General features: G+C 36.8%; 1 protein-coding gene across 1 annotated transcript; it reads left to right on the top strand.

The window, feature by feature from the left end:
• Positions 1–20: 20 nt before the first annotated feature.
• Positions 21–23655, top strand: LOC115453366. The gene is made up of 10 exons (XM_037443050.1): positions 21–382; positions 15167–15312; positions 15622–16303; positions 16713–16900; positions 17755–17891; positions 18705–18820; positions 19091–19209; positions 19655–19781; positions 21349–21486; positions 22816–23655. The coding sequence occupies exons 1-10, from the start codon at positions 319–321 to the stop codon at positions 22923–22925; spliced, it is 1827 nt and encodes a 608-aa protein (XP_037298947.1). The 5' UTR covers positions 21–318; the 3' UTR covers positions 22926–23655.
• Positions 23656–27443: the final 3788 nt, after the last annotated feature.

Raw genomic sequence — 27443 nt, 5'->3', positions numbered from 1 at the left:
AAAAATTAAATCGATTAATGCGTTAGATTACGGTCTGACTTATCTCTGTTGTCAGTTTATTTTTCTTGAATTGTTTTGACTTCTGACGTTCGCGTAGATATCATTTAGTATCATTGTGTAGTGTAAACAGCAGTAAATTATTGTATTCCGCTGTGGTACAAATATATTGCCTCGAGCATTTTTAATTTTATTCACAGCTAGTTGAAAGCGCGAGGCCGTTGAACTCCATAATCAAAGAATGTGGTGCGAAACGTAATACATTATTAATATTCTACGGAAGTAGATATTAGTGAAATAAATTTATTGTTTTACATTAAAATGAAGCTAAAAGTAGACAAAGGGCTGGTGCCAATTAAGGCTCATTTCTTCTTCTTTTTCGCTGGTAAGTCGATTGTTCTATTATCACTTCTTTTACTCGAATAAATAACTGAACACTTCAATATTTATACGAAGGAGGTCATTGCATATTTAAATATATTACAATATTGTTTATTACCTCATAAATATTTTCAAGTCTTGTATGGATAGCAACCAAAGAGAATTAAATTATCAATGTATTTATAATCTTTTCTTTATGTTGATAGTCGATTATTTTTATTGTTTATTGTCAACATAAGATAATAAATAACTTGTATATAAAAAGAAAGTTCAAGAAATCTTATCACTCATGTGTCATAGAGGATACCATTACTTATATAAAAAATTGTGGACACAGGAATCAAATCTATAATGCATGTTGCATAACAAGTTTGTGGAATGTTATAAATTATAAAAAAAAAATTATGGAAGAAATTATTTTAATTCAATCTTTTTATTAAATAAAATATATTTTTAACTGGATCACATTTATTTTTTTAGAGACAGTTAAAAGTGTATTTATGAATTTTGATTAAATAAATCTACCAGAATATAAATGCATATGCATAAAAAGAAACATCTAGAAAATTAATAGAACCTCTTTATATATTTTTGTATACCTAATTGCACTTAATTTTTAAGTCAATACAAATTTCGCAGTAAGCAATTTAATTTCAATCATTGTCAATTGAAACAGTCACCACAGCTGTTGCAGTTTATTTTATTTCTCAGTACAATACAGATGGTTACAGCCACAATAAAAACAAATGATGATTTTGTTTTATTTTCAGTAGATATAATAATGTACAGAGTGTTTTTTTTTTAAGTGGAAAATATTAGGAATCACAAACCATAAGGGATGCAGGCAAACTGCCTTAAGAAACATTTGATTTTTTTAAACAATTCCAAATGCAACTGTTGCTCAGATTTTTTCTTATACAATATAATAATGGTGTTCACATTAAACTGGTGTGAAATGCATTAAAAATAATTGAATGATTTGACTCATCATTATGGACAATTCACATTTGACCAAAAAAATTACTATGCCAGTTATAAAAAAAAGACCTAATGATTCCAAAGACAGTTTACCAGTATATCCTAAGGTTTAGGATTTTCTTAGTGTCCCAGTTAAAAAACACACACAATGTATATAACATGAATAAGTATTTGCACCTTCTTAGTACAATAACACATAAATAACAAAGGATATTTTCAGAGAGGAGTTAAAATTGATAATGTGTTGAATACTTTGCTTTATATGTATAAATCATTCTATTCTATTTTTTGTAATCACTATATTTTTTATGTTATTAAAATTTGTTAATATTAATAATATACCACTAAAAATTCCTAAATAGCTCAAATTCAATAGTAAGATAGTATCCTTTCTTCTAAGTATGTGAAACTATGTGGAGGTCTTGCTTCTTCTGACACTTAGAGCGAAAAAAGAATTTCTCTATCAAACATTTTGACACCTCAATGCTTGTTGGTCCTAAACATCATTCTGAAACCAAGTAAAGGATGCTGCAACATAGGTTCTATTTGTTCAAAATATGTGCTGTTTTCATCAGTGGGGCAAATACACTAGCAATGATTTGGCATTGAGCTTGTCAAATCGAAGTAGCATAACAAAATGTGAATGACATTATCTTTCTAATGTTACAATGTTGCCAAGTGTATGTTAATTAAAGCCTATTTGTATGTATGCACATACTGCCTTGTGACCTGCATTGCTACTAGCCTTGTGGCATTATGTGTCAGTGATTCATACAAAAGTACATTATTTTAATGATTTTATTGTGAATAGAAACTGTGTCTATGAAACCTCCATTTAGAAATCCTCCTTTCCTCCCATAGCAAGTCTTGTGAGCTCAATCTCCATACCGAATGCACACCCATGCACAGGGAACATTTGCGGCGGCCCTAGGCACACGTTCCAGTATATATACCTCCTAGTTGTAAATACCCATCGAGACCCACGAGGTCGCTCGCGTACATTTCCCCCTTTCTCTTCTCCGACCATCCTAAAAGAAGGTTCCTATCCTTTCCCCACACTTCCTCACACTCCTCTAAAATTCACTCCCATCTCCTACAGACTCCAGCAGTCGTTAACTGGGGGATTCCAGTATCCTATTCGCTGGATTCCCCCGGTATTGACTGCAGGTACGTCTAATAAAAAAAAAATTTGTAAAGCATTTTTTTGTCTCCCTTGTGCGATTCTGAAACGACCTAAAATGTTGCCCTGTTCACGCAAAGACGAGCCAATCATAGTACGCGTTGCCAGGCGGGAGTCATCTCAAGAAAGTTGTTTCGTCTAGTTGAGACTTGTATACTCGAAAACCTCATAATAATAAAGGCATATTATGTTTTTATCGCGCTGCCGATTACCTCTGGCTCGCACAAGATAATGCATACAAGGCCTTAAAGTACATCTCTGGCTGTGCGTTCGTGAGTTCCCATGCCCCAGATAGACTGGCAAAAGAAAATGAATAACTATTATGTTCTTTTTTTAAATTCTCCGGTCGTCGGGCAGAACTTTTGCAGAAATATTCGCGACTAACAATAGAAGTTTCCAGTGATGACTTGCTAGTATCAACAGGTGGACTTATTTCCCAAATGCCAAATCATACACAATCTAGCTCTGCTATCTAACTTGATACCGTTTTACAGCCAGCGCTTCGTAATATCACATTCGAATAAATAATCGTAAACCGGTTTATAGTTCTGTGTTCGTTACACTCGTACAGCGGTATTTTTAGCGATCTTTAAGCTAATGTTGCTAATGGGCGGGTTCCCAATATTTTTTTCTCGTAAAATAATATTATAGACTTAATAGTTTAATTATATTTCGTCACATTGGCGTAGTCTTCTAAAGGGAAGGGGGACGGGGGAGGGGTCATATGGCGGGAAGAGCGAAAAAAAAGGGTCAAATTCATCGAGAGGCCTGTACCATGTGAGGTCCCTGTAAACGCAAGGATTTTTTTAGGGTGGACAAAAACAATTCTAGAGTGGACACCGACCACCTTCTCCACGCTACGGGAAGCTTGATCGGGCTTCGGATTATACTGGGGGTTTCGTTATGCCTACGGTTCCGCGATATCGTTTTTGGAAATTAAAAAAAATTAAAGAAATGTTTTAATAATTTTTAAATGTTTTCTGCGCAAATAATGAAAAAGTCACAAATACTCGGCAACAGGTTTGTTTGAAATCAGCGAGCGCATGAGGATCGGAACTCGTTTTACCAAAGTAATCGTTAAGTTTCCTTAACAGTTGAGTTTGGAGTTTTACATGTACTGCGAACGAGCCCCCTTCTCGATGGTACACTGCATGACCTTGTGTGAATAGTAGGAACACCATCCAAGACAAATTATTGAGGCACTGCGTGAGCCCTTTTCTTCTGAGCCATTATAGACTAAGGGACGTCTGAATATGTGCCACCAAAAAGCTCAATATCACTAAATTAAAAAAAATGTGACAAAATGAAATCCTTTTTTCAACTACATTCTATTAGGCGTTTTGTCGTACTGGCCACTTTAATCTGAAATATTTCTTCTTTTGTTAAGAATTCCAAATTCAAATTTATTAGCGCATTTAACTGGTACCTATCCAACCTAATAATTATGTACTACAGATTTGAAAGGAAAGCATTCTTTGTTTGAATTTTATGTATCGATATAAAATTTGTGTTCGAATTTTTTACCGGTTTTTGGTTTCTATTTTATGTTTTTCTTCCCTGAATGTGGTATCTAGTGCCATAAGTATCAGAAACTAGACGGTCTAACACCTAGATCAAATTCAAACGTGATACATAACTGCCAATTGGACGGCGGAAGGGACCGAGTGGGGTCCTTGGCATTGCGTCGATCTCTAATTGGATGATACGAGTCACTGTACTGTTACAATTGGAACCGGAAGTTACATCACCAGTTCCAATGTCATGTGTATCTGTGGGGCTTGATTGTGTGGGACTAAAAATTTCCCGGTAATATTGCTAATTTTATGGGATTTCGTGCACTTTGATAGTACAATGTATACATACCTATACATATTTTTTAACTATTAAAGGGTTTTAAGCCGTAGTTAATAAATGGTAACATTAAAAATCCGCGGCAATCTGCATAAACCGGTAGCTTTCGAAATTCGATGTACAAATGACAAATGAGAATGCACAAAATTGACGTCACTCCCGTTGTAGCGCAATAGTGCGAAAGAGATAGCGAGATTTTCGACTACAGACTCGCCAAAATACTAAAATTGTTGTCATTACCACATTTTCTACCATTAGGAACTCTGTTTTCACATAAGTAGTTATTTATAGCGAGATTTGCCCTTACACATATACAGGTAAATTATACTAATATTATAAAGAGAAAAAATATGAGAGTTTGTTTATTAGTAGTATTTTTATTTATGGAATTACTGAATCGATGAACCGTTAAAAATTCTTTCATAAATAAGAAACTACATTCCTCCTGAGTGCTATAGGCTAATGTTATAAGGAAAAAAAATTCACGCAAAAATAAAATAATAATATCAACCCTGTATTGTATACTGTCCTACTGCTAAGCACTGGCCTCCTCTACTACTGAGAGGGATTAGGCCTTAGTCCACCAGGCTGGCCTAGTGCGGATTGGTAGACTTCACATACCCTTAAATTTTTTATAGAGAACTTCTAAAGTATGCAGGTTTCTTCACAGTGTTTTCTTTCACCGTTAAAGCAAGCGATAATTCACAATACACATGTTTTTCGAAGTCAGTGATTGGGTTTTGAACCTGCGGACATTCGTCTCGGCAGTCCGTTCCACAACCAACTAGGCTATCGCCGCGTTTTTCAAGTAAATTATTGTTAATAACTTCATTGCGTAAGACGTTTTCATAGTAATTACACTTGGTAATTGTTATTTGTAATAGACTATTTTATCATTTATTGTGAGGATTTGAATGATAAAATATATTACATCCATAATGTATGATAATTAGTTACGATAACAAAATCTCTGATAGTGTTTATATGGTTTAGTTATATACAATAATTGGTCTCTATTGAATTAACTTTAGAAACATTATGGCGCACGGGATTATGTGTCTTAACGCTAATAACTTTATTGTTGAGATTAAGATGTCTCAGCTCAGGTATCGTAAAATTTTGCTAGTTCATAGACAACATCTTAATGCCAAATAGGTGGTGGTATCTTGGTGCCAAATATCGATATAACCCGCCATAGTGGCCCACGTGGGTCGGGTTCCGGGTTCAGTCTGTGTACATCCGGTTTCAACTGGCCGGCATAATTGTGTCGACTGTCGAGGGGTAATCATCTCTCGTCAGTTGACATTGTATTGGACCACCATCCACTTACCATCAAGTGCAGTGGGGTAATATTGCCTAGTAAAAAAAAGGTATTTAAAATCCTGTGTTTTGAATACCTACAATTTATATTGTCTTCGGAAATCATCTTAGAGTTTCCATTAGAGATCTCATTTTTAATGCTAAAGTCAGCCATATTATCCAGACGTAAAGGTTATAAGTTATTTTCACAAATTTACCCAACCTCGAATTTAGCAATTGAACCCAAAACTTCGCGGTTCACGTCTCAAGTACACCACCACTAAACTTAAGCATAATTCGTAACTATTTTCCATAATTATACTAAAGAGATTGATGTTTTATCGATATTTACATAATGTTTCTGATGCCGTAAATATATCAAAATATAAAAAAAAAACACACATTACGCCTTTAAACCCGAAGGGGTAGGCAGTTGTTGTAGCATTGGTTGCAACTAAAGTACTCACCATCCATCAAACCAAATTGAATGCAAAAACACCACTAAAAAAGAAAGCAAAAATCGCAATTTCGTTGAAATGAAATGAAATGATTTATTTGAATCTGTAAAATGTTATACATTATTTAGATTCCGTCAATATTAACTCTACCACCAGTTCGGAAAGCAGTTTTCACCAGAGAAGAACGGGCAAGAAACTCTGGTGTTGCTCTTTTCAATCACTTTAGGGTAAAGACTACAGTACATGATAAAGTGAAAAGAGAAAAAAAAAGTTTAGAGCAGTTCATTTACTCAGATGTCATGCTTATTCCAGTTATTTTAGTTCAAAACCCAAATTACTAAACTGATTTAGAAAAACATCTATGGGATACATCTGTAAGTATATTCCTTAAAAGAATCTAAATCGATTAATTAATTACTGAGTTATGAGATAACAAACATAAACCTTAAAAAAATCACGTCCAATTGATAACCTGCTCATTTTTTTTAAGTCAGTTATGAGTAGATATAACACCTTTTACTGGTGGTTGATCTCTCCTATGTAAGAGTCCGTCTGGGTAGGTACCATCGCAATGTCTATTTCTGTCGCCAAGCAGCAGCGTGTATTCACTGTTGTTCCGGTTTGAAGGACATTGTAGCCAGTGTAACTACTGGACATAATAAAACATCTCATGTCTCAGGATGGCGAGCGCAGTGGAATATCTAACAATACTTAGTAATTCAAGGTGGTGGATGAGGTTTCTACTGTTTACGGGAGGTTTATCGCTTACCATAAGGCGAACAGGCGTCATTTAAATCAATAAAAAAAAACCTTAAGGTTATAGCTTAAAGTCCATTTTCATACATTTTGTTTCACCTTTAATCTGGGTAACTAAACAAGTATTAATTATTTTTACGTTTTTCTTTCAACTGCGAGAACTAATCACTAACTAGACGTGAATTTAAATTCTTTACTTGTCAATACTTGTTTAGTTACCCAGATTAAAGGTGAAACAAAATGTATGAAAAATGGACCTTAAGCTATAACCTTAAGTCAACGCCATAAGTGTTACGTACCACAAACATTAAAAAAACTTCATTAGTTTGGCGAAAGTAGCAGTCATTTTAGCTGTTATTGTCAATCAAAAACTGATCGTAACTCAAAGATATACAGTTTAATATATCATAACGCTTCTATTTATAATTTTACTACTATGGAGTTAGTCACACGGCGCTAAACACAGTTTATGTACAGCTCAACCACTTCAACGACACGTGACAAAGTCACATGCATTCAATCATGATGCGCATGCGCATCCCTTTTATATAAATCTTTAGAGATTAATAATAACCTTACTATTGTAATAAACACACTTGTGTTTGTCGAACATACTGTGAAATATATTGTTAGGAACTGAAGTTATTTTGATTAAAATAAAAAGAAATATTATTGATTACAGACTACGACTTGTCAATGACCAACTACCTCGGTGTGTCAAGGTTCAATGTTTCTATAGAAAAAGGTGTCACAAATACCTTTACAAGAATGTTTTTATCTTAACAATATTATTTAGTAACTTTGTTTTGTATCCGCTATTACTACTCGATATTGGCGAAATCTCCGATAGATATAGTTCATTTGATCCACGCAGACGCGCCCTACTCCTTCCCCTATAATATGTGAGTGTGCGTGAACAGCATGAGTCCGCACGCACACTACGATGCATAGCGTTGAAGCTGGGACTTGGTGCAGTCCTTTTAACCCGCAACATATCCGCTCAAAAACTATTTCCACGATAGAAATATTCCCTTGATTAATGCCTATAGGATTCAGGAGTTATGTAGCTTCATATTAGTGAAAAAAATATTAAAATCGGTTCACTAGTTCCTGAGATTAACCCCTATAAACAAATTCACAAACTTTTTCTCTTTATAATATTAGTATAGATGAGGAGATAAAATCTATGGACCTATGGTTGCACCTACCATAAACTATAGATAGTATTTATATGTATAAAGTACTAAATCTGACGTTCCAAACACTCACTGTGTTCAACTGAAGTGTAAATCCGGTATTGGTTGGTTGCCATTTTACTTACACTTTATTTAAAGCGCTTTAGCACTGCATTTTTAATGTTTCGTCAGACGACGATTGATGTTTAGCGCTGCAGCGATGTTTAGTTCTAACTCCAGATTTTGACATAGCTTATATGGACGATCGTGTCTAGAATATACGTCAATGATAGTAATAACTCAGGACTTTCCATTACAATTAACCGCAAGACACTTAAAGTAACACTATAATGATAATGTTTGTTACACTGATTGCAATGTCCTTCAAATCGGAAAACGACAACGCTTGCACGCTGCGATATTGACTTGGGTTTCCCCGAGTGCCTGTCGAAATCATAGCGTATATACGCACTTACGTATTTTATTCTCTAAGGGATTGCTACTCAGCGAGCCTTAAATGGTTATCGTGTTATAAAAAAATGGTCCGTAACGTGCCTCCCAGGACCGGTTTTATCTATCCCAGTGCACCTTTTACTGACTTCTTATGGCCCGTGTTTTTATTCTTTTTTCTTTATCGGCAAACTCGCTTCGAAGCGAAGCTGAAAGACATATACAATGTTTGTGATATTAGTGCGATAGGCTCGCTCCCTATCACATCTTGGGACGGCGATACACTTGGCGAAAAGTGCTCTGGTTGCGCCTCTGCATACATCTTCGGGGATAAATGCGTGATGTTGTGTGTGTGATATTACTGGCGTGCTCGAATTATTATGTCACGTGCCACCACTGGCACGGTTCACGGTTCACCATCCCTGCTTCTAAAGCATTGCTTTTCAAAGTGGGGAGTGCGCCCTGTTATTTTTTTAAATATTTTTTTTCTTGAATGGTAGAGTGATCACACTGCACGTGATGGTAAGTGGTGCGAAGGCTGGGGTGGGTTTTATACTTTAAGCTGCAGGGTACTTTAGGCTTGGTATACAATTCTTTGGGTAACCCTTAGGGATAACCAGGGGCGAAACTAGTGTACACACTTTTGCCGCGTGTATTATGTCCCATGATATGATAGCTGATGAGCCTACCACCTGTATAGAAAAAATCCAATAAAGCTTTGACCCGGGATTCGAATCTGAAAACTGAGAGTGTTAGTAAGATCGTGCATACAATATAATTTTGCGAACGAGGCAAGTATAGAAATAAATACCTTTAATTTTTATAGTGAGTTAAATGTGCAATTTTGCACGCGGTTTTGCTTTGTAAATAATTTCAATGGCTGCTCACGTCGCCTGATCCATATTGACTATATTAGCCCATTTGCCATCGGAATGATTGGAATGTTAGCCGGCTAACGTGACAGCTACACGACATTACGCGTGTCACGGAAAAATAACCTTATTATGTAATGAATAATAAGGTTATATTCCCGTGACACGCCTAATGTCATGCAACTGTCATGTAGCTGTCATGTTAGCCGGCTAACATGTCAAGCATTAAGTAGTTAAGTCGATCTTTCTAGTAAAAAAGAAAGAAAACACATTTATTTGTCACAGCATACAACAAATACTACGTACACTCCTAATGACAATCCTACTGATATTACAAATGATAAAGTTTGTGAGAATGTATGTATGTATGTAAGTTCCTCTTTCATGAAAAAACTACTGAACGGATTTGGATGAAACTTTACAGTAATATTGGTTATACATCAGAATAACACATAGGCTATAATTTATAATAATTTTGTGAAATTTGGTCTTAATATATCGATACGTATCAAGTAAGTCGGAAAAAAATTGCTATAGTGGCGTACGCTGCCTAAATCTTTAGAGTTAGACAAAGATGATGTATCGTAGGATTGTTTGTCTTAAATAGTTCTAAATGAAAGTCCACGACAGCACAGACTACCTTTTATGTGGAAGCCACTATGACCAAAATAGTGATTTTCTCAAAATTTATTGAACGGGTTTTTATGAAGTTTCGTGTGGAGATAGTTTTTTTTTTATATTTTATTTTTTTATACCTCTAAAGTGTATGGAGATAGTTGACCCTGGGAAGGTTATAGGCTACTTTTTACCCTGGGAACATATCAGGGTCATTTCGACATTGCGTTACTAAATGAAACCACAGGTTCGTGGTGACCTCTGCTAACACCGTGCAAAAGATTATTCATAAGTAACGAATATTTACGTCAATAATCCCGATTTTAGATTTATGGTTTTTTGATCACGCTGTCTCTTAACGCGCTTAACTGAAGTGAATGAACTACGTCACAGCTGATGATATTATTACCGAACCTATAGGGTTCAGAAGGTCAGCTCACAAATGAACTCCCAATACGTTCACTGACTTGGTTGCAGCAGTTCATTGAGTCAATAATTAATTACTACAAAAAATATTTCGTCAATTATAAACGTTATTTTCGTTATTAAAATAGTTTTCTTACCAAAAAAGTTACCTACATAATTACTAAAGTTACAAGATTTAAATCTATTGGTATCGTATTTTTTAGATCCTACATGATATTCCGACATTTATTTTAATTCCAACATTAATATTTCGGTTTGTCATAATATCTAAAAGAAGACTACGTAGACATTACCGAACGTCATATTATGCTTTCTGTACCATTTCTTTGCTAGATAGACACTATGGCAACGCGTCCGAGTCTTTGACCGAGTCCGAAGAGCGCGCGATTATTCAATACAATAGTCGTACTCTTTCTCACCTAAACTCGCAGTGTTGTCAGTATAAACTTTTTTACCAAAAAGCTTGCTAAAACGACACAGCATTTCAAAAATTCTGATATTAGATTTATTTTATTACATGATTTTCTAATAGATTTAACACACAATTGTATTACAAAATAAAAAAAGTAATGATTTATGATGAAATGATTAATGAAAATTCTACCTAATTAAAATAATACACAGCAATATTTTAGTATTTTTGAAACATTATTTTAAGTAATAAAGTATAATAGAGATTTTGGATTCAGTCATTCATTTTCAATAGGCATACAGGGTATAAAATAAACAAGATATTGCACAATAAACAAAACTGTACCTTCAGCGCTAGTGAGATGATACGTGCTATTTTGATTGCATTGTCGCACTCAACACAGTGATGAATGCGTAGTTTATTTTTTCATAATATTTAATGGTTTTAATAATTTTATTGGTGCAAAACGGATCACGTCCCCAGGACTCTGAAAATCGGGACGTCCCGCGCAAATCGGGACATCAGGCAACACTACTCTTGCCGCTACTTTGTGGAATTCGCTAAACTCGTGTGTCGCGTGTTGGTCGGTCAGGTACAAAGAAATTTAAAGTAGTCCCCTAAATGCGACCTTAATACGTATAAAATAGAGTCTATTTTTAGAAATATTTTTTGCCATTTTGAATATTTTACGATCGCGAAGATGCATCGTTGACGCGTACGCGAAACTGAACTAATCACAATCTATTGATTATGTTTCTATCGGAGGCTGTCATTACGATTTTAATGTGGATTTATGAATTTGCGATAGGTACTGAATGGAAAAATCCAATATCATTCTGTCCGACCCGGGATTCGATTCCGTGACCTTAGCAAAGCATCCGTACTATAATACAACTGCGGCACCGAGGTAGTCACAAATTAACTGTATTAAAAATACTTTGAAGTATGAAACAACTTTTAAAGGAACAAGCAATCTACAAATCATCATTAGGTATTGGTAAACGCATTTACTATTTTGAAAACATGTTAAAATACCTATTGGGACGCCGCGCCGCACCGTGACGCATCCCGTCGCTCTACATTTTTACCCCAAACTATCACATTACTTAATTATCATCAAGATTGTAACTTCGTTATTAATTTTCGTGTGAATTGCCAGACTTGCAGAATGATATTTTATTGTTATGAGTTTTATAAAACTAACCGTTGAACGTATTTATTATACCTACTTATCTACTAAAATGGATGAACTACCTACATTAGAATGTGTGTGTTTTGATTTAAAAGAATGAAACCACTTTAAAATTACGGAAATCATGTGTTATGTGTACCTAACTTATGCAGTTGTGGTTGTTTGATTAGTGTCGTTTGCTTATGATGATAGTTTGAGCATAGAAAATATTGTTCTAATGAAATGTGATGATTAGTGCGTGATGTTTATGTTGGCGTTGGATGTCCACCTGCAAGGTCTACAGACGACTTGATAAACGTCGCGGGAACACATTGGATGCAGGCAGCTTTCGACAGGTCCATCTGGAAATCTTTAGGGGAGGCCTATGTTCAACAGTGGACTTTATGTAGCTGATGATGATAATGATGTTTAAGTATGTGTCTTTTTGTAACGTCGGCGTAGCGTAGTCGCTGCTGGTCTAATTGTTGATTGAGTGATGTGGCACGACACAAAACCCTAGGTAGTTAAAGCGCCGACATCAGCTGTTCGGTTGCGGCGCGGCGCGCGGTGCGACGAACTACCCTTGCGCTCCGAGTGTGCATCACTCGTTCGTGTGCGTGAGCATAATATTATCAATGACTGTGTGCGATGTTGCCGCTCCGACGAATTCTAGTATAGTAGTAGTGGCAAAGGGTGTGTAAAAATAAAATGACTATTTGAATATTTATTTTGTTTGAAAATTTTACTTTTTTGTTTTTGACCTTAGGTTAGAGTAACTTATAGTAAACTGCTTCTTTCAAGATGACTTTCTCGCAGTTAAATTTAAGTCTAGGGTTCCAAAATGACCCTGTATAGTGGGACTTTTGTCCCGGAAAACTCCTTCACGCGGGCGAAGTTGCGAGAAATAGGTTGTTTAAAATAAAAAGCAAAAGAAAAGAGATGAGATAGTAAACTTATTTACATAACGTAGTACTGTAACCGGTCTATACATAGCTTATCATAAAAGTCTGTTGGTCATCAAGGGACTAGGGTTGCCACTCGTACTTATAATAAAATATTACACATGGGTAATTGTACTCCATACTTTATGAAAACAATAAAGTACGCGAAAATACTTTATTTAATATTTGATTCCTCTGAGATTGTTCGGAAGAATTTTTGCGTAAATCCAAAAGTGCTTTATCTCTGGACCTCCGCTTGACACTACTTTCTGGGACACCCTGTATAATGATTTAAATTGTATGCAGAAAGAGTTTCAATTTTGTGATGAATATCATATCGCGAGACGAAAGAAATAAATCATCTTAGAATCTAATAGTTTTATTTGTCAAAAGTAATGAAAAATATATTTATAAACAATATTAAATATAAATTTGACACCATGTACTTTTTTCTACCTTTCATTTACCAATGTTATTTGAACAAAAAAAGGGGGTAACCCTATTAAGGATATTTACACCTGTATCCACAAACAATATAAAATATTTAAACAGGTGTTATTTTAAATATTTTTTTGGAACTCTTTATTATGTTTCTATTTTGAAACAATTACTAGCTGTCCTATAATCTATCTATACTTCTATACTATTATATAAAGCTGAAGAGTTTGTTTGTTTGTTTGTTTGAACGCGCTAATCTCAGGAACTACTGGTCCAAACTGAAAAATTATTTTTGCGTTGGATAGCCCTTTGTTCGTGGAGTGCTATAGGCTATATATCATCACGCTATACCCAATAGGAGCGGAGCAGTAATGGCTAATCTCAGGAACTACCGATTCGAACTGAAAAAATATTTTTGTGTTGAATAGCCCTTTGTTTGTGGAGTGCTCTAAGTTATATATCATCACGCTATGACCAATAGGAGCGGAGCAGTAATGGCTAATCTCAAGAACTACCAGTTTGAACTGAAAAATTCGTTTTGTGTTGGATAGCCCTTTATTTGTGGAGTGCTATAGGCTGTATATCATCACGCTATGACCAATAGGAGCGGAGCAGTAATGAAACATGTTGCAAAAACGGGGACGATTTATTAGTTTTGAGAGCTTCCGTTGCGTGCGCTGCTTAAACGGTTAAAGTTATGCAATAATGATGTATGACGGGATTGTTCCTCTGAAAAAGTTCTAAAAAATATAAAACAAAGTCCCCCATTGCATCTGTCTGCCTGAACGTGTTAAACTCAAAAACTACCCAACGTATTAAGATGAAATTTGGTATGGAGACAGTTTGAAACCCTGGGAAGAACATAGGCTCAGGGGAAACTACTACTTTTATAACGGAAAACTTTAGCCTGAAAAACTTTATAACGCGGGCGGAGCCGCGGGCAAAAGCTAGTATTATTATATAAAGCTGAAGAGTTTTTTGTTTGAACGAGCTCATCTCAGAAATTACTAGGTCGAATTGAAAAATTCTTTCTGTGTTAGATAGCTCGTTTATTAAGTGAGGTTATAGGTATGTATAACATCACGCTATGATTTATAGGAGCGAAGCATCAATGAAAATGTTATATCATATATGCAATTGACATAAAAAAAAATTTAGGGTGCATTTTTTTTGCTATCATCAAGTACTGGCTGCAAGTCAATTATTATGAAATAATATCCTATCACTTCATACCTTTTCTTAAGGCACTATATCGATTCCTTTGATAATACAAATAAATTTGCCTATTTTCAAACACACCTGCATAATTATGTCGACTGACGAGGGGTAATCATATCTCGACATTCGACTCTGTCTTGACCCTACTCCATTTACCATCAGGTGCAGTGAGGTTACTTTATACATATAAATAAAGGTATAGAAGCAGACCACCAGCCCAATGAGCAGATGACCTCACGCGGTACACCGGCAAGCAAGTGGCTAAAACTCGCACAAGAAACAGAAGAGTGCCGTGATAGGGAGGCCTATATTGAGTAGTGGGTGGATACGGGCTGATTAGATAGAGAGTGATCGTTAAGCGTAGCGTAGAACGACCTCCGACCCGCTGGTCCGACGATATTCGTAGGATCGCCGGTGGACGCTGGATGAGGAGAGCGCAGGACCGAGCAGCGTGGCGCGGTTTAGGGGAGGCCTATGTTCAGCAGTGGACAGCTGTAAGCTGATGATGATGACATAGAGAGTATAATAAAATGTATTCTCTTTCCCAGCTCTGGGCCCGATACTACCGCAAATCAATGTGTTCGGGCGGCAGCTGGGCGTGTCTCCGGCCGCCATGGGGCTGGTGACCGCGGTACTGCCTCTCATGTGGGCGACAGCAAAGCCGCTGTTCGGGTATGCCGTGGATTACTGGCCTGTGAGTGATGATGTTTGTTTATTGTGTGTGTCACGATTCTTTTACATATGAGGGTGCGTGTGAGCATTGGAGATGAATTGATATAAACCAAAGAAGACCTTGTGTCTATGTAAGCCGCCAAATTTATTTGCATATGTCGGTCGTGCAAATGGATCTCTAACGCCTGCAGACAATAGGCACTCGCAATGCTTTCTGCCTTAAATGAAATGCACTAGGAATGACTGTGTTTCAGTTCCCAGAAATTAATCATCTTATCAAAATAAACTGTCTTATCTATGGTACTTAATGACGTGTACTTCTATTTTCCAGGCACACAGAAAATTGGTATTCATGATGCTAATAGTAATAATGAGCGGTTCATACTGTTGTCTATGGTTTCTACCGATGCCCGAGCCAGAGACAACCGAGCCGCCCGTGCTCGAATACGTATACAAACTAAACGACACGGTATACCTAAAACGAATAGACAACACGACGCAATCAGAAAAGTACAACTGTCGGTGGAACTGTTCTACGGAATATTTCGACGTTCACTTTTCAAACTCTTCGTTCATAAACACGATGTACGTCGACTCTTCAATAGACAATTCATCTTGTTCTCTAATATCCATGGATATAGACGACATGCGCGACGGAGAGCTGACCTGCACACCTAAAGACGGATGCAACCTCCTTTGTTACGAAGAAGGTTTAAATACTACCAACGTATTAAAAATTGGCGCCAACTTAACAGCCAGTACTGCCAACCGAACGAAAAGAGAAGTTAACAACCACATCGCGGTTGATTTGAACAAAGTTGGTATGAGTGAGAAGGATGTTAGAGCTAAGGTTGCGAAGCCACTGGTGCCAGTGATAGAAGCGAAGACGGAAAGTGACTATAACTTCTACACGACGACGACTTTTTGGGCGTTCGTGGTGCTCTCGTGCGTGGGGACGGTGGCGTTCAATGTCGCCAATTGTATCGGCGACGCTGTCTGCTTCGATGTTCTAGGTAAGCACTGATACTTTGTTTTTTAGGTAAGTCAGGAACCGCCTGACAACCTATGGACTATGGGATGGTGACCTCAAAGATAAAGCGTGTTCGACAGTAAAACCAGTCACGGACGTGCGCATTTTTGCAATTATGCAATGCGCCTACTCTTATATTGGTACTGCTGGAATTATAAATCAAAATTTGCCATAATTGTTTGTTTAGGGCTAGCCGGGCTACTTTAAGGTTTTAGTTGATCAAGTCATTCAGTCGTTCAATTTCATCTAAATGCGTTCGGTGGTTTTTGAGTTTATCGCGTTCAGACACACTGACGCGGCAAGGGACTTAGTTTTATAATACACATGTAAGAGAATTCAAAAAATACAAAAAAGGGTCGACACGAAGTGTAAATTTTCCGGAACATATCCAGGGCCCGAGCGAGGATCTAAATACGGGGCGCAACGCGCGTGGGGCACAGCCGGGTACGGCATCACCGCGCTGCTCGGCGGCTGGCTTGTTGACTCAGTCTCCAAGGGGAACTACAAGGACTTCACGCCCGCCTTCGTGATCGCTATGGCGGCGACCGCTGTTGACCTGTACAGCTGCAGGGCGCTCACGGTATGTAGGGGGTCAAGTGCCTGTTAAAGTTAAATGTGGGACAGGAATATCATGATAAATTGTTTTCTTATATACTTGATGGTTTGGTGATGATTAAATAGGTCGATTGAGAACATGCAATGAGTGACGTATTCTTCAACAACTAAGGTTCAATATAATCATGCAATATAATGACGACACAAGCCTAATGATGAAGACCACAGTTGCAAGGAATCATATATCTCATGTTCATAGTGTTCGCACTCGTCTCTCGTCGTCCTGTCACATTAGACGTCGAGTCTCATAATGCTCACGGGTCCCGGCCCGCTCCCTTGCAGCTGCCGTCTCTATCCAGCCCGTCGGACTCGGACGCGGCGCTGCGTGCCCTGCTGCGCATGCCGCGCGTGCTCATGTTCATAGTGTTCGCACTCGTCACTCGTCACTCGTCTCTCGTCGTCCTGTCACATTAGACGTCGCGTCCCATAATGCTCACGGGTCCCGGCCCGCTCCCTTGCAGCTGCCGTCTCTATCCAGCCCGTCGGACTCGGGCGCGGCGCTGCGTGCCCTGCTGCGCATGCCGCGCGTGCTCATGTTCATAGTGTTCGCACTCGTCACTCGTCACTCGTCTCTCGTCGTCCTGTCACATTAGATGTCGAGTCCCATAATGCTCACGGGTCCCGGCCCGCTCCCTTGCAGCTGCCGTCTCTATCCAGCCCGTCGGACTCGGGCGCGGCGCTGCGTGCCCTGCTGCGCATGCCGCGCGTGCTCATGTTCATAGTGTTCGCACTCGTCACTCGTCACTCGTCTCTCGTCGTCCTGTCACATTAGATGTCGAGTCCCATAATGCTCACGGGTCCCGGCCCGCTCCCTTGCAGCTGCCGTCTCTATCCAGCCCGTCGGACTCGGGCGCGGCGCTGCGTGCCCTGCTGCGCATGCCGCGCGTGCTCATGTTCATAGTGTTCGCGGTGATCGCCGGCACGTTCGACAGCTTCATCATATACTACATGTTCTGGTGAGTTTACCGCTTGAAACATCATTTCTAACCACACACAAAACTGAAGAGCAAGACGAGCTAATAGCTCGCTTTCTGGTAATACACAACCGCCAATATAGAGTAGCAATAAAATCAGAAATGTGGATTACCAAATTTTGCGTGGAATTCTCTTCATCCATACTTTTTTTTATTTTATTATTGCGTTATTATGTGTTCGTCTCTGCGATACCCCAGACTTTTATCTTTGTAATAGGTACCCAAATTGATTAAGAAAGACTGCTTTTGACATCAAGGACACCTTTACATACTTCATAAATGCCAAAATAAAATCAAATATTTAGTGAGTATAATAATAATAATATCAGCCCTGTATTATATACTTGCCCACTGCTGAGCACGGGCCTCCTCTACTACTGAGAGGGATTAGGCCTTAGTCCACCACGCTGGCCTAGTGCGGATTGGTAGACTTTACACACGTTCAAAATTCCTGTAAAGAACTTCTCAGGTGTGCAGGTTTCCTCACGATGTTTTCCTTCACCGTTAAAGCAAGCGATAATTCGCAAAGAATACACACATAATAGAAAAATTAGAGGTGTGTGCCATTGGGTTTTGAACCTGCGAACATTCGTCTCGGCAGTCCGTTCCACAACCAACTATACTATCGCCGCTTATAGCAAGTATACTAGTTATAAATATCCTTCATTCTGAAACCACAATGTTCTCCGTTGGCGGTATGATGGTCCTATCTAGTCGGATCCGCATAAGAGAGACCCACTATTTACCTATAAGGCTAAAATATATCATGATATCCATAAAAGATGTGTCCCGTAGGTTCTTGGAGGAGCTGGCGGAGGAGACAGGCTCCGTGGGCAAGATCAAGCTGATAGAGGGAGTGGTGACCGCTGCTGAATGTCTCGTGGGAGAACTGCTGTTTTTCTTCTTTTCGGGTACGTAACTATTATACAAAAACAAATATTTTGTTCTTTTTTCTATAGTCAAGTCATTCTAGTATGGAGATTACGTAGTGAAATTATTACTATGTATAAAAAAAAAACTCGAAAAAATTTTTTTCGCAAATGTTTTTTGTAAAAAGTTTTTTTACTATATTATTTTTTTTTTTCAAAAAATTGTTTTACAATATTTTTTTTATAAACACTTGTTCTATTTTTTTTCTTCGATAAAACTTTTTTACCAATATTTATGTATTGCTTTTACAGGTAAAATAATAAAACGCTTCGGTTACGGCAACACACTGACGGTGTCGCTGTTCTGCTACGCGATCAAGATGGCGCTCATCTCTGTCATACAGCATCCCTGGCATCTCGTGTTTGTCGCGGTATGTAATATGTTATTATATTATCTACTTATTAAGAGGTAAAATTGCAAATTATGACTTCAGCAGATCGAGTAAATTTGTGCTTTGAGGTTAAATATTATTGTAAAGGCGAGGTACTGTGATTTTTATCAAAATTGGATTTCGATAATTATAATTTGCTCTGATGTAAAGTTGGCTATGTATTGCTTGATAATTTATTCATCATTATTTATTTATTTATTTAAGCACTTCATATACAAATGTATGTATGCAAGCGGACTTAATGCCAAAGGCATTATCTACCGTCTCTACGTTATTGCTTTTGTATCCCAAATTTTTCAGTAAGAAAAATATAAGCACTGATTAAAAGTTTAAAAGCTGATTAGTCAACTCGTAACTAAGCATAGCTTTGCGAAATGTATAAGTAAGACTGATTATATCTACCCCGTATTATGGTACTCCACAGGGCGTGATGCAGGGTCCCACGTACGCGCTGTGCTACTCCACCATCGTGGGGTACGCGGCGCAGGTGGCGCCCGAGGGCTACTCCGCCACCGTGCAGGGCATCGTCGCAGGCATGGACGACGGCGTCGGTGAGTCAACAAGGCTATAAATAAATAAATAAATATCCGTTAATTAAAGCTAGCATGTTTACAGTACCAATACGATATGAAACTGATTTTTAAACATGTTTTTCTCATACGCATGCACACACAAACACACACACTATTATATACCCATCCATTCAATACCCACTCGCACATACTCTCACGCACTCACACACACTCTCACGCACTCGCGCACACTCTCATGCACTCGCGCACACTCTCACGCACTCGCGCACACTCTCACGCACTCGCACACACTCTCATACACTCGCACACACACTAACGTCTCTTATCCCGTAAAGACTAGGTGGAAATACAACTAGGACACTTACTTTCGCCATGAGTGTTTCGTATTCAAATGTGATCGACTATCTTATCGCCATATTGGTTACAAGTTTCACACATAGGAGTGATACTGATTAGAAAAACCTAATAACGCTTTGCTTGACCCAGTATTCGATCTCTCATAGCAGTGGTTATACCGCGCACGCAATATAACTACAACACTGAAGCAGTCAAATTAAATTAAATGACCTAAGAATATAAAATTTTATTTCAATATTAATTTATAGCTTTTGCACGAAGACTCGGCAAATTTCAAAATCGAAATAAGTATTGAGAATAAAATCTTAATAATGTAGATTTATCGGCGAAGGTTATAGAAAAGAAAATAGGATAATGAATCAAAAGTTTCGTATAATAAGTATCAATTTTCATTGTAACGTTTGTCATTTACGCGAAATTCTATTTTCCCAGATGCCATCGATCTCAGTGTGAGTGCATTCGTACTGCTCACGCACACTAAATGACTATGGCAGTGGTTCCTAACCTTTTCAATATAATTACCCCTATAATCTATTTGGAAAATTAATTTTACCCCGCCTTCAAAATGTAAACAAAACAAACAGCTTTACAATTTTAATGTCAACTCTGTTAATTTTATTTTTATGATCCTATATTCTTTGTTACCGACGTGAATTACTTGTTTTACACCCGCGGGAGTAATTGTAAATTTTTTGATTATGTTAAAAAAACAGAAAAACTTGCCGATTTTAAATATCTATAAAAATTTGTGTCACATAAAAATGTCCCTTAAGTCAATTAGCCTCATTGACGCCTATTCTATAGACAAGAACATCTATATAAACTATTTGTTCAAAATCTGAACTAAAATGGCAACCAAAACGTCACGGTTATAATCTATTTATTCACTTGTACAACAAATAATTTTACTTATTTGACTAATATTTTTTATTCACATCCGGGTTGCACTTAGATTCGCGTTTTTATATTATGAAAGGCACTCCGTATACAACCAAAAGCATCAATATTGACACCATGCTAAAACCAGTTTGAATGGATTGCAGTTCAATTCAGTTGAACACGATGAATGGTCGGAACGCCAAATGTAGTTCGTAGTACATATATGTCGCTTAGCCTTTCATCCATCTAGTACGTAGTACATATATATGTCGCTTAGCCTTTCACCCATCTAGTATGTAGTACATATATATGTCGCTTAGCCATCCGTGGATATGTTGTGGTGCCGCAGGGTTCGCGCTGGGCTCGCTGGTGGGCGGCGCGCTGTACAGCTGGGCGGGGGGGCGCGCGGCCTTCCAGGTGCTGGCGGGAGTCGCGCTGCTCGCCGCCGCCGCGCACTGGGCGCTCTTCTCGCACATGGACAGGACACGTGAGACACACCACTTACTCTTGTACCCTGGGTTTACTTCAATCAAACCGCACTCCACATTGTGCCAAATATTATCCGCCCATGCATGCTTGACATGTTAGCCGGCTAACATGACAGTTATACCCCCCTGAGGCAATTCTTGTGCGCTTGATCTCCACACCAAATGCACGTCCATGCGTGGGGCACATTTGCCGCGACCTTAGGCACACAGCTCGTGCGTATCCCTCTTGGTTGCAAGTTCATATTGAGGTCTGTCTAAGGGTTCGTGAACATTTCCCTCCCCCTTCCTTCCAACCATCCTAAGAACTCCTATTCCTTCCTCTTCTTTTCCTTCCCTCTATCCCCTCCCTTCATGCTCCCGGGCCCTAAGACCGTCTAGCAGCAGGCTGCCGCGCCTCCAGTGATAGCGTTAGGGCCCACCAACTCATCATGGTGCTGCCGCGGTTGCTAAGCCGGGGGATCCCCCGTACACCGTTAGCAGGGTACCCCCGGTGACAACCTCGGCAGTTCTCCAAAAAAAAAAAAAAACATGGCAGTTACGCGTGTCACGGGAAATTAACCTTATTATTTATTATATATTTTATGGTCAATTCTCTTTATTTTAAAGGTATATATTTTATTATTATTATCATTTATTATTTTTAGGTTATTTTTCCGTGTCACGCGTAGCTGGCTAACATGACAAGCATGCAATGGTAACGAATTCTGTCTGATAATTTTATAGTTTAGTTCAAATGTATTGTGTGAGATCTTTTCTGGTCATTTATAGTGGATGTACAGTGCGAATGTGGTGTGCGCGTGAGTTTATTTCTGACTGTAAGTGTGAAGTCGCTACGACGAATTCTCTTAGAGTAGTAAAAGGGTCATTAGGACGTGTAAACTAAAATTACTTTTTAATGATATTTACTTCATTCGAAAAATATTTCTTATTTTACATCTACGATTCCAGTAGATTATTGTGAAGTAATATTTTCAAATTAAGTATGTGGTTTCATTTAATAAAGCAATGTCAAAACGACCCTGTATATTATAAATAACTAGATATTGCTCGCGGCTTCTCGCTACAAAAGTCTCTAAATCACTGTAGCGATCTATCCCTATATATTAATATAGGACACGGTCTATCCGTATGCCAAATTTCATCTAAATCGGATCAGCATTTTCTGCGTTCACATGTAAATATCCAAAAATTTTCACTTGATTTGCATTTAAAATATTAATAATATTATCGTTATTTACTAAGAAATTATGATCAATCTTGCCTATTGATACAAAAAAGGCTCCGACATTCCACCAACACGACTTATATGTTAAATTCTACCCAAACAGAGCCAAAAGAAGAGCCGCAGGAGACAATAGAAGAAGGAGAGAAGATGCTGCAAGACCGAAACACAGCGATATATCAAGAAACAGTGATGCCGCTGAAGAACGACAGGTAACGATAATAGGCTGTAGGTAATGGGAAATTAATGAGTGGGGGATTGTGTTAATGCCAGTATAATGATGGCAACTAGCGATGGATAATGTTGTCGCGGTTTGTACAGCGATGCCTATCTGACCGGTCTGAAGTTAGTCACGAGCGGTTTCTATATTTTTAGCAACTGCAGTGACAGGACTTGGACGGTAGATGTAAAGTAATTTTTTACTAATAATTGGCATCAGCTTTATTAAAAAACATTTTAAAAAGTTTATGCAGTGTTTAAAAGTAAGGGATTAATATGGAATTAACAGAAACTTTTTTTTTATTAATTTTATATGCAATATGTATGATAAATTGATATTTTGCTGTCTGAATTTAGTTTCAAACTCAAATGAGTTTACATAAACAATTTTTTTTTCACATTAAACCTGTTTAATTGTGTTTTTAAAAATGATTTTTCATAATCCTTAATTTTCGTTGTCGGTTCTCGTATACTTAGTGTACAGATAGATGTCTATCTATATTTCTAAATACATAATGTATTTATTGCATTGACCAGCATACTCTGATCCCTACCGGACATCTTCCGTTATAAAAAAAAAGAAACACCCCAATTTCTTTAATTAATATTTATCATAAGGTGCTATTTTTATTTACGGGTAATCAAAGGGAAATGTAATTTTTGTACTATTAAAGATATATTTTTTTCATACCATTTAAGTAGTCATTGATCGGATATACGTAAAAAAGGGAAAATTCAACTTTTGAAATCGAAATTGTATTGTTTCTTAATTAGAAATAGTCCAAAACGTTGCCATATATTGCCTAGTTATTATTTTAAATTTTATTAATCAATTTCACGATATTATATAATCGATATTAAATCGATAAATTATTAGACTTCACTATCGTATATTATAGATACGATTAATAACTGTTATGGAATAGGTTGTCAAATTTGAATCTTAAGTTTATTTTAATAAAGTAGATATTGACTGTCCGACACTCGGTCTATAGTCGATGAATTTTCGATATTAAACCCAGAAAACGGTGAATATTATTAAATAAATTGTTTTATTTATAGCATATAATTTTTATACTTTATTAGATTTACGACAATTAAGAGTTAATTGAAAACGAAATTGTTAAATTTCTACTATATTGCACATGTTTTAAGGTTAACTTTTGATTAGCACTTTTTAAAGGGACGTGGATGTCATCACAAAAGACGTAGGATAACGGTTATAATTTCTTAGTTTTACGCGAATGTTAGACTTTGAAATAAAACTATTTTACGTATTTTATCACGGTTTTTTATATTATGATTTTTTCCCACGTTTCGTAGACTGCAGCCTTCATGGCAACGGTGGGGGGAGGGGGGAGGGCGGAGGGGGGGGGGGGCTGAAGTCTTCGGAACGTCAGAAGAAAATCAAAATATAAAAAGAACCGCGAGAGATTCCGAAATATAGTTTTATTTCGATGACGTTTATATTAACAATTTTATAATTATTGGCTATATGTTAGTATTTTTTTTATATATTACCATAAAATATAGGTATGGTGTTGTGTTCGTATACATTATTGTAAAGCGGGAAGACTTCTAGTGGGGCTCATAACATGGGCGGCAAAGGGTCCCTATAACCCGATTCCCGTCGCTTTATCTTCAGGTATAATCTAAATATCATTAGAACGATTTGTGGACCGCATCCATGCATATTAATACATAAATGTTGTATGAGGTTCCTTTTCAGAAAATCTCGCTTTTCGCCACTGGTTCATAATATTAATTTAAATTCCTTTACCTTTAGAAACACTTCATCTGTCATATTACTCCGAAGAACTAAACTAAACTTAAAAACTCCACTTAAGCAATAACCATTTATCTAATTTTCGTTAATTTAAATTCCTGTACCTTTAGAAATACTTCATCTGTCAAATTACTCCGATGAATTAAAAACTCTAAGTATTTACCTTTTATCTAAGTCCCGTTTATTCCCGCTGGAGATCTTTCCCGCTCGCCATGTTTGATACAATGGACTGAATGAGGCCAAAATATTTTACGTACCTTTATAAATATATTATTTGTAAGTAAATTCAAGGGTATATCCAAGTTTTATTGACTCTTAATGGCTGTAACTTAACTATGATAAAATAATTGAGATAGTGTAACATAGTATATGCTTAGTATGAAACAATCCGAATATACAAGGTATGTACATACATTTCGTGTAAACTATTTCATAGTACTTGCCTTTTTGGTGTGTGTTTAAAAATATTTGAGGTATCAAGATTTTAATAAAAAGTATAAAATATATTTTATTTCGACGGGTGAGAGGCTAATTGAATTTACCGTAATTTTTTTGCTATACTCAGTTTCATACATATTTTAAATCAGCATTTAATAATAATAATATCAGCCCTGTATTATATACTTGCCCACTGCTGAGCACGGGCCTCCTCTACTACTGAGAGGGATAAGCCTTAGTCCACCACGCTGGCCTAGTGCGGATTGGTAGACTTCACACACCTTCGAAATTCCTATAGAGAACTTCTCAGATGTGCAGGTTTCCTCACGATGTTTTCCTTCGTCGTTAAAGCGAACGATAAATTCACAAAGAATACACACATGATTTTTTATAAAAGTCAGGTGTGTGGCCTTGGATTTGAACCTGCGGACATTTGTCTTGGCAGTCCGTTCCTCACCCAACTAGGCTAAAAATCAGCATTTATATACGTTTTTTTAAACCTTAAGTCAATTAGCCTTTTAACCGTCGATTTGCTAGTGGCTGATTTCAATCAACAATCCCAATTTTAATCTTCAACTGATCCTGAAAATAGACCAATCAAAATAAGTGTTTTGTAAGCATGTTAAAACCTTGTTCTGATTAGTCCATTTTCACCACGGATTAAAAAAGGGATTGAGGTTTATTACAAATAACACTAAGGGATGACTTTTAACCACCAAAAATTTGTCTCAAATAAATTTTAACCCGACCGAATAGAGAAGTCAAAATAATGAACCTATAGTGTTCATTATATAACTTTTATCTGATGATTTAAAAATTAGCTCGAAAAGATGGATTTTAGTTATATAATAGATAAGTAATTTCGTATTATTACGTAGTATCGCAACAGCAAGAATGACTTATCACCGCACGATGTAACGAGGCTGTTATGTATAATTGTTAGCATTTTTAAAATTATAAAATTTACATTTTTCGAGGCTTAAGATATTATCTATTACAAAGGCAGTAGGAGCCATTTTAAATGTTTATGAAAGGTATTGAAAACGTGAAAAACATAGATTAGGATTTTATTATACTCCCTACTTTATATTATATATGTCGGTTACCTAAAGCTGACGCTAACTGTTCTCATACGAATACAATTATATACAAATAAAAAAATATATATACTATTATTAAAGGGAGGGATACAGATGTCAACAATACGCTATATTTTTTGACTGTTGATAGGTGAGCAATGCGTTGCTATGACGACTGATATATGTTTATTCACAGTCGTGGTGTTGTAAGCGCCAGTTTTAGATAATCGACCTTTACTGAGGGTGTTTTTTACCCTTTGTTATACGATGTTATATTATTTGCAATGTACCTAGAACAAAATGTTTACAGGATATACTCCCTCGCGATTATAGTTGGCGTTTGAAAGGTAGTCGTGTCTAAGCGACAAATATATCGAAAATGAATTTTTGAAATTTGTTGACTTTTATGCGCCGTTTGATCAAGATTTTATCTCTAAAACGGTTTTTATATTATTAGAATTTATTGTTATAAAGTTAAGTTGTAATAGATTGTTTCTTTTTGTTAATTAATGCAAAAATTTTAATCGCTTTACTGAAAAGTTTACAGGTTGTTGCTTAGATATGATTGCCTTTAAACATAATAGTGTTTAAACTATCCACCGACAAAACTGTCAACCGACTAAAAGTCGTAAGCTCCAATCATAATTTACGAATTTGCTATTTTGAATATTCTACAGGTTTTCTATATTGTGTTTGTAAATAAATGATATATAATTTTTTTAATCGTTTTATTTAATGTAACAAATAAAAACAAGTTTATAAAGGAAAGCTAAACATAAAAATGTAACTTAGAATCTACATAGTAAATTAATGGATGCCATGACCATTTGCATAATCAAAACTATGGAAAAAGGGAGACAAAAAAAATAGAATGGATAACAATTTTAAATATTTAAACATAAAAATTAGAAACTAACTCAAGAACCTCACTGAGAGATATATATTTTTTTTTTGGATTTGATTATTTCTTTGAAGTGTAAAATAAAATAAATACTAACTTCATAAGTTGTTTAAAACGATAACAGTAAAATAAATTGAAATTTGCGAAACAGGCCCTTATAGTTGAAAAGTTACAGAAAATAGGAGATTTTTTATCTATATACAGTTTTATCTTAATGCTGAAGTAAATTCCAATTTGTACTATAATTACTAGTAGAGCTGACCGTGAAGAAAATTGGTTATACACATGCGTTCTATACAGTTACGAAGAAC

The sequence above is a fragment of the Manduca sexta genome, chromosome 26 (assembly GCF_014839805.1).
Source record: "Manduca sexta isolate Smith_Timp_Sample1 chromosome 26, JHU_Msex_v1.0, whole genome shotgun sequence".
Classification (NCBI taxonomy): Eukaryota; Metazoa; Arthropoda; class Insecta; order Lepidoptera; family Sphingidae; genus Manduca; species Manduca sexta.
This window is presented reverse-complemented; position numbering and strand designations above follow the sequence as displayed.

Bases quoted from the DNA above. Each gene is read 5' to 3' on its own strand.
- LOC115453366 (XM_037443050.1), top strand. From the start codon at position 319: ATGAAGCTAAAAGTAGACAAAGGGCTGGTGCCAATTAAGGCTCATTTC. The intron at 15,313-15,621 runs GTGAGTGATGAT...TCTATTTTCCAG, and splicing joins ATGCCGTGGATTACTGGCCT to GCACACAGAAAATTGGTATT. The intron at 18,821-19,090 runs GTACGTAACTAT...TTGCTTTTACAG, and splicing joins GCTGTTTTTCTTCTTTTCGG to GTAAAATAATAAAACGCTTC.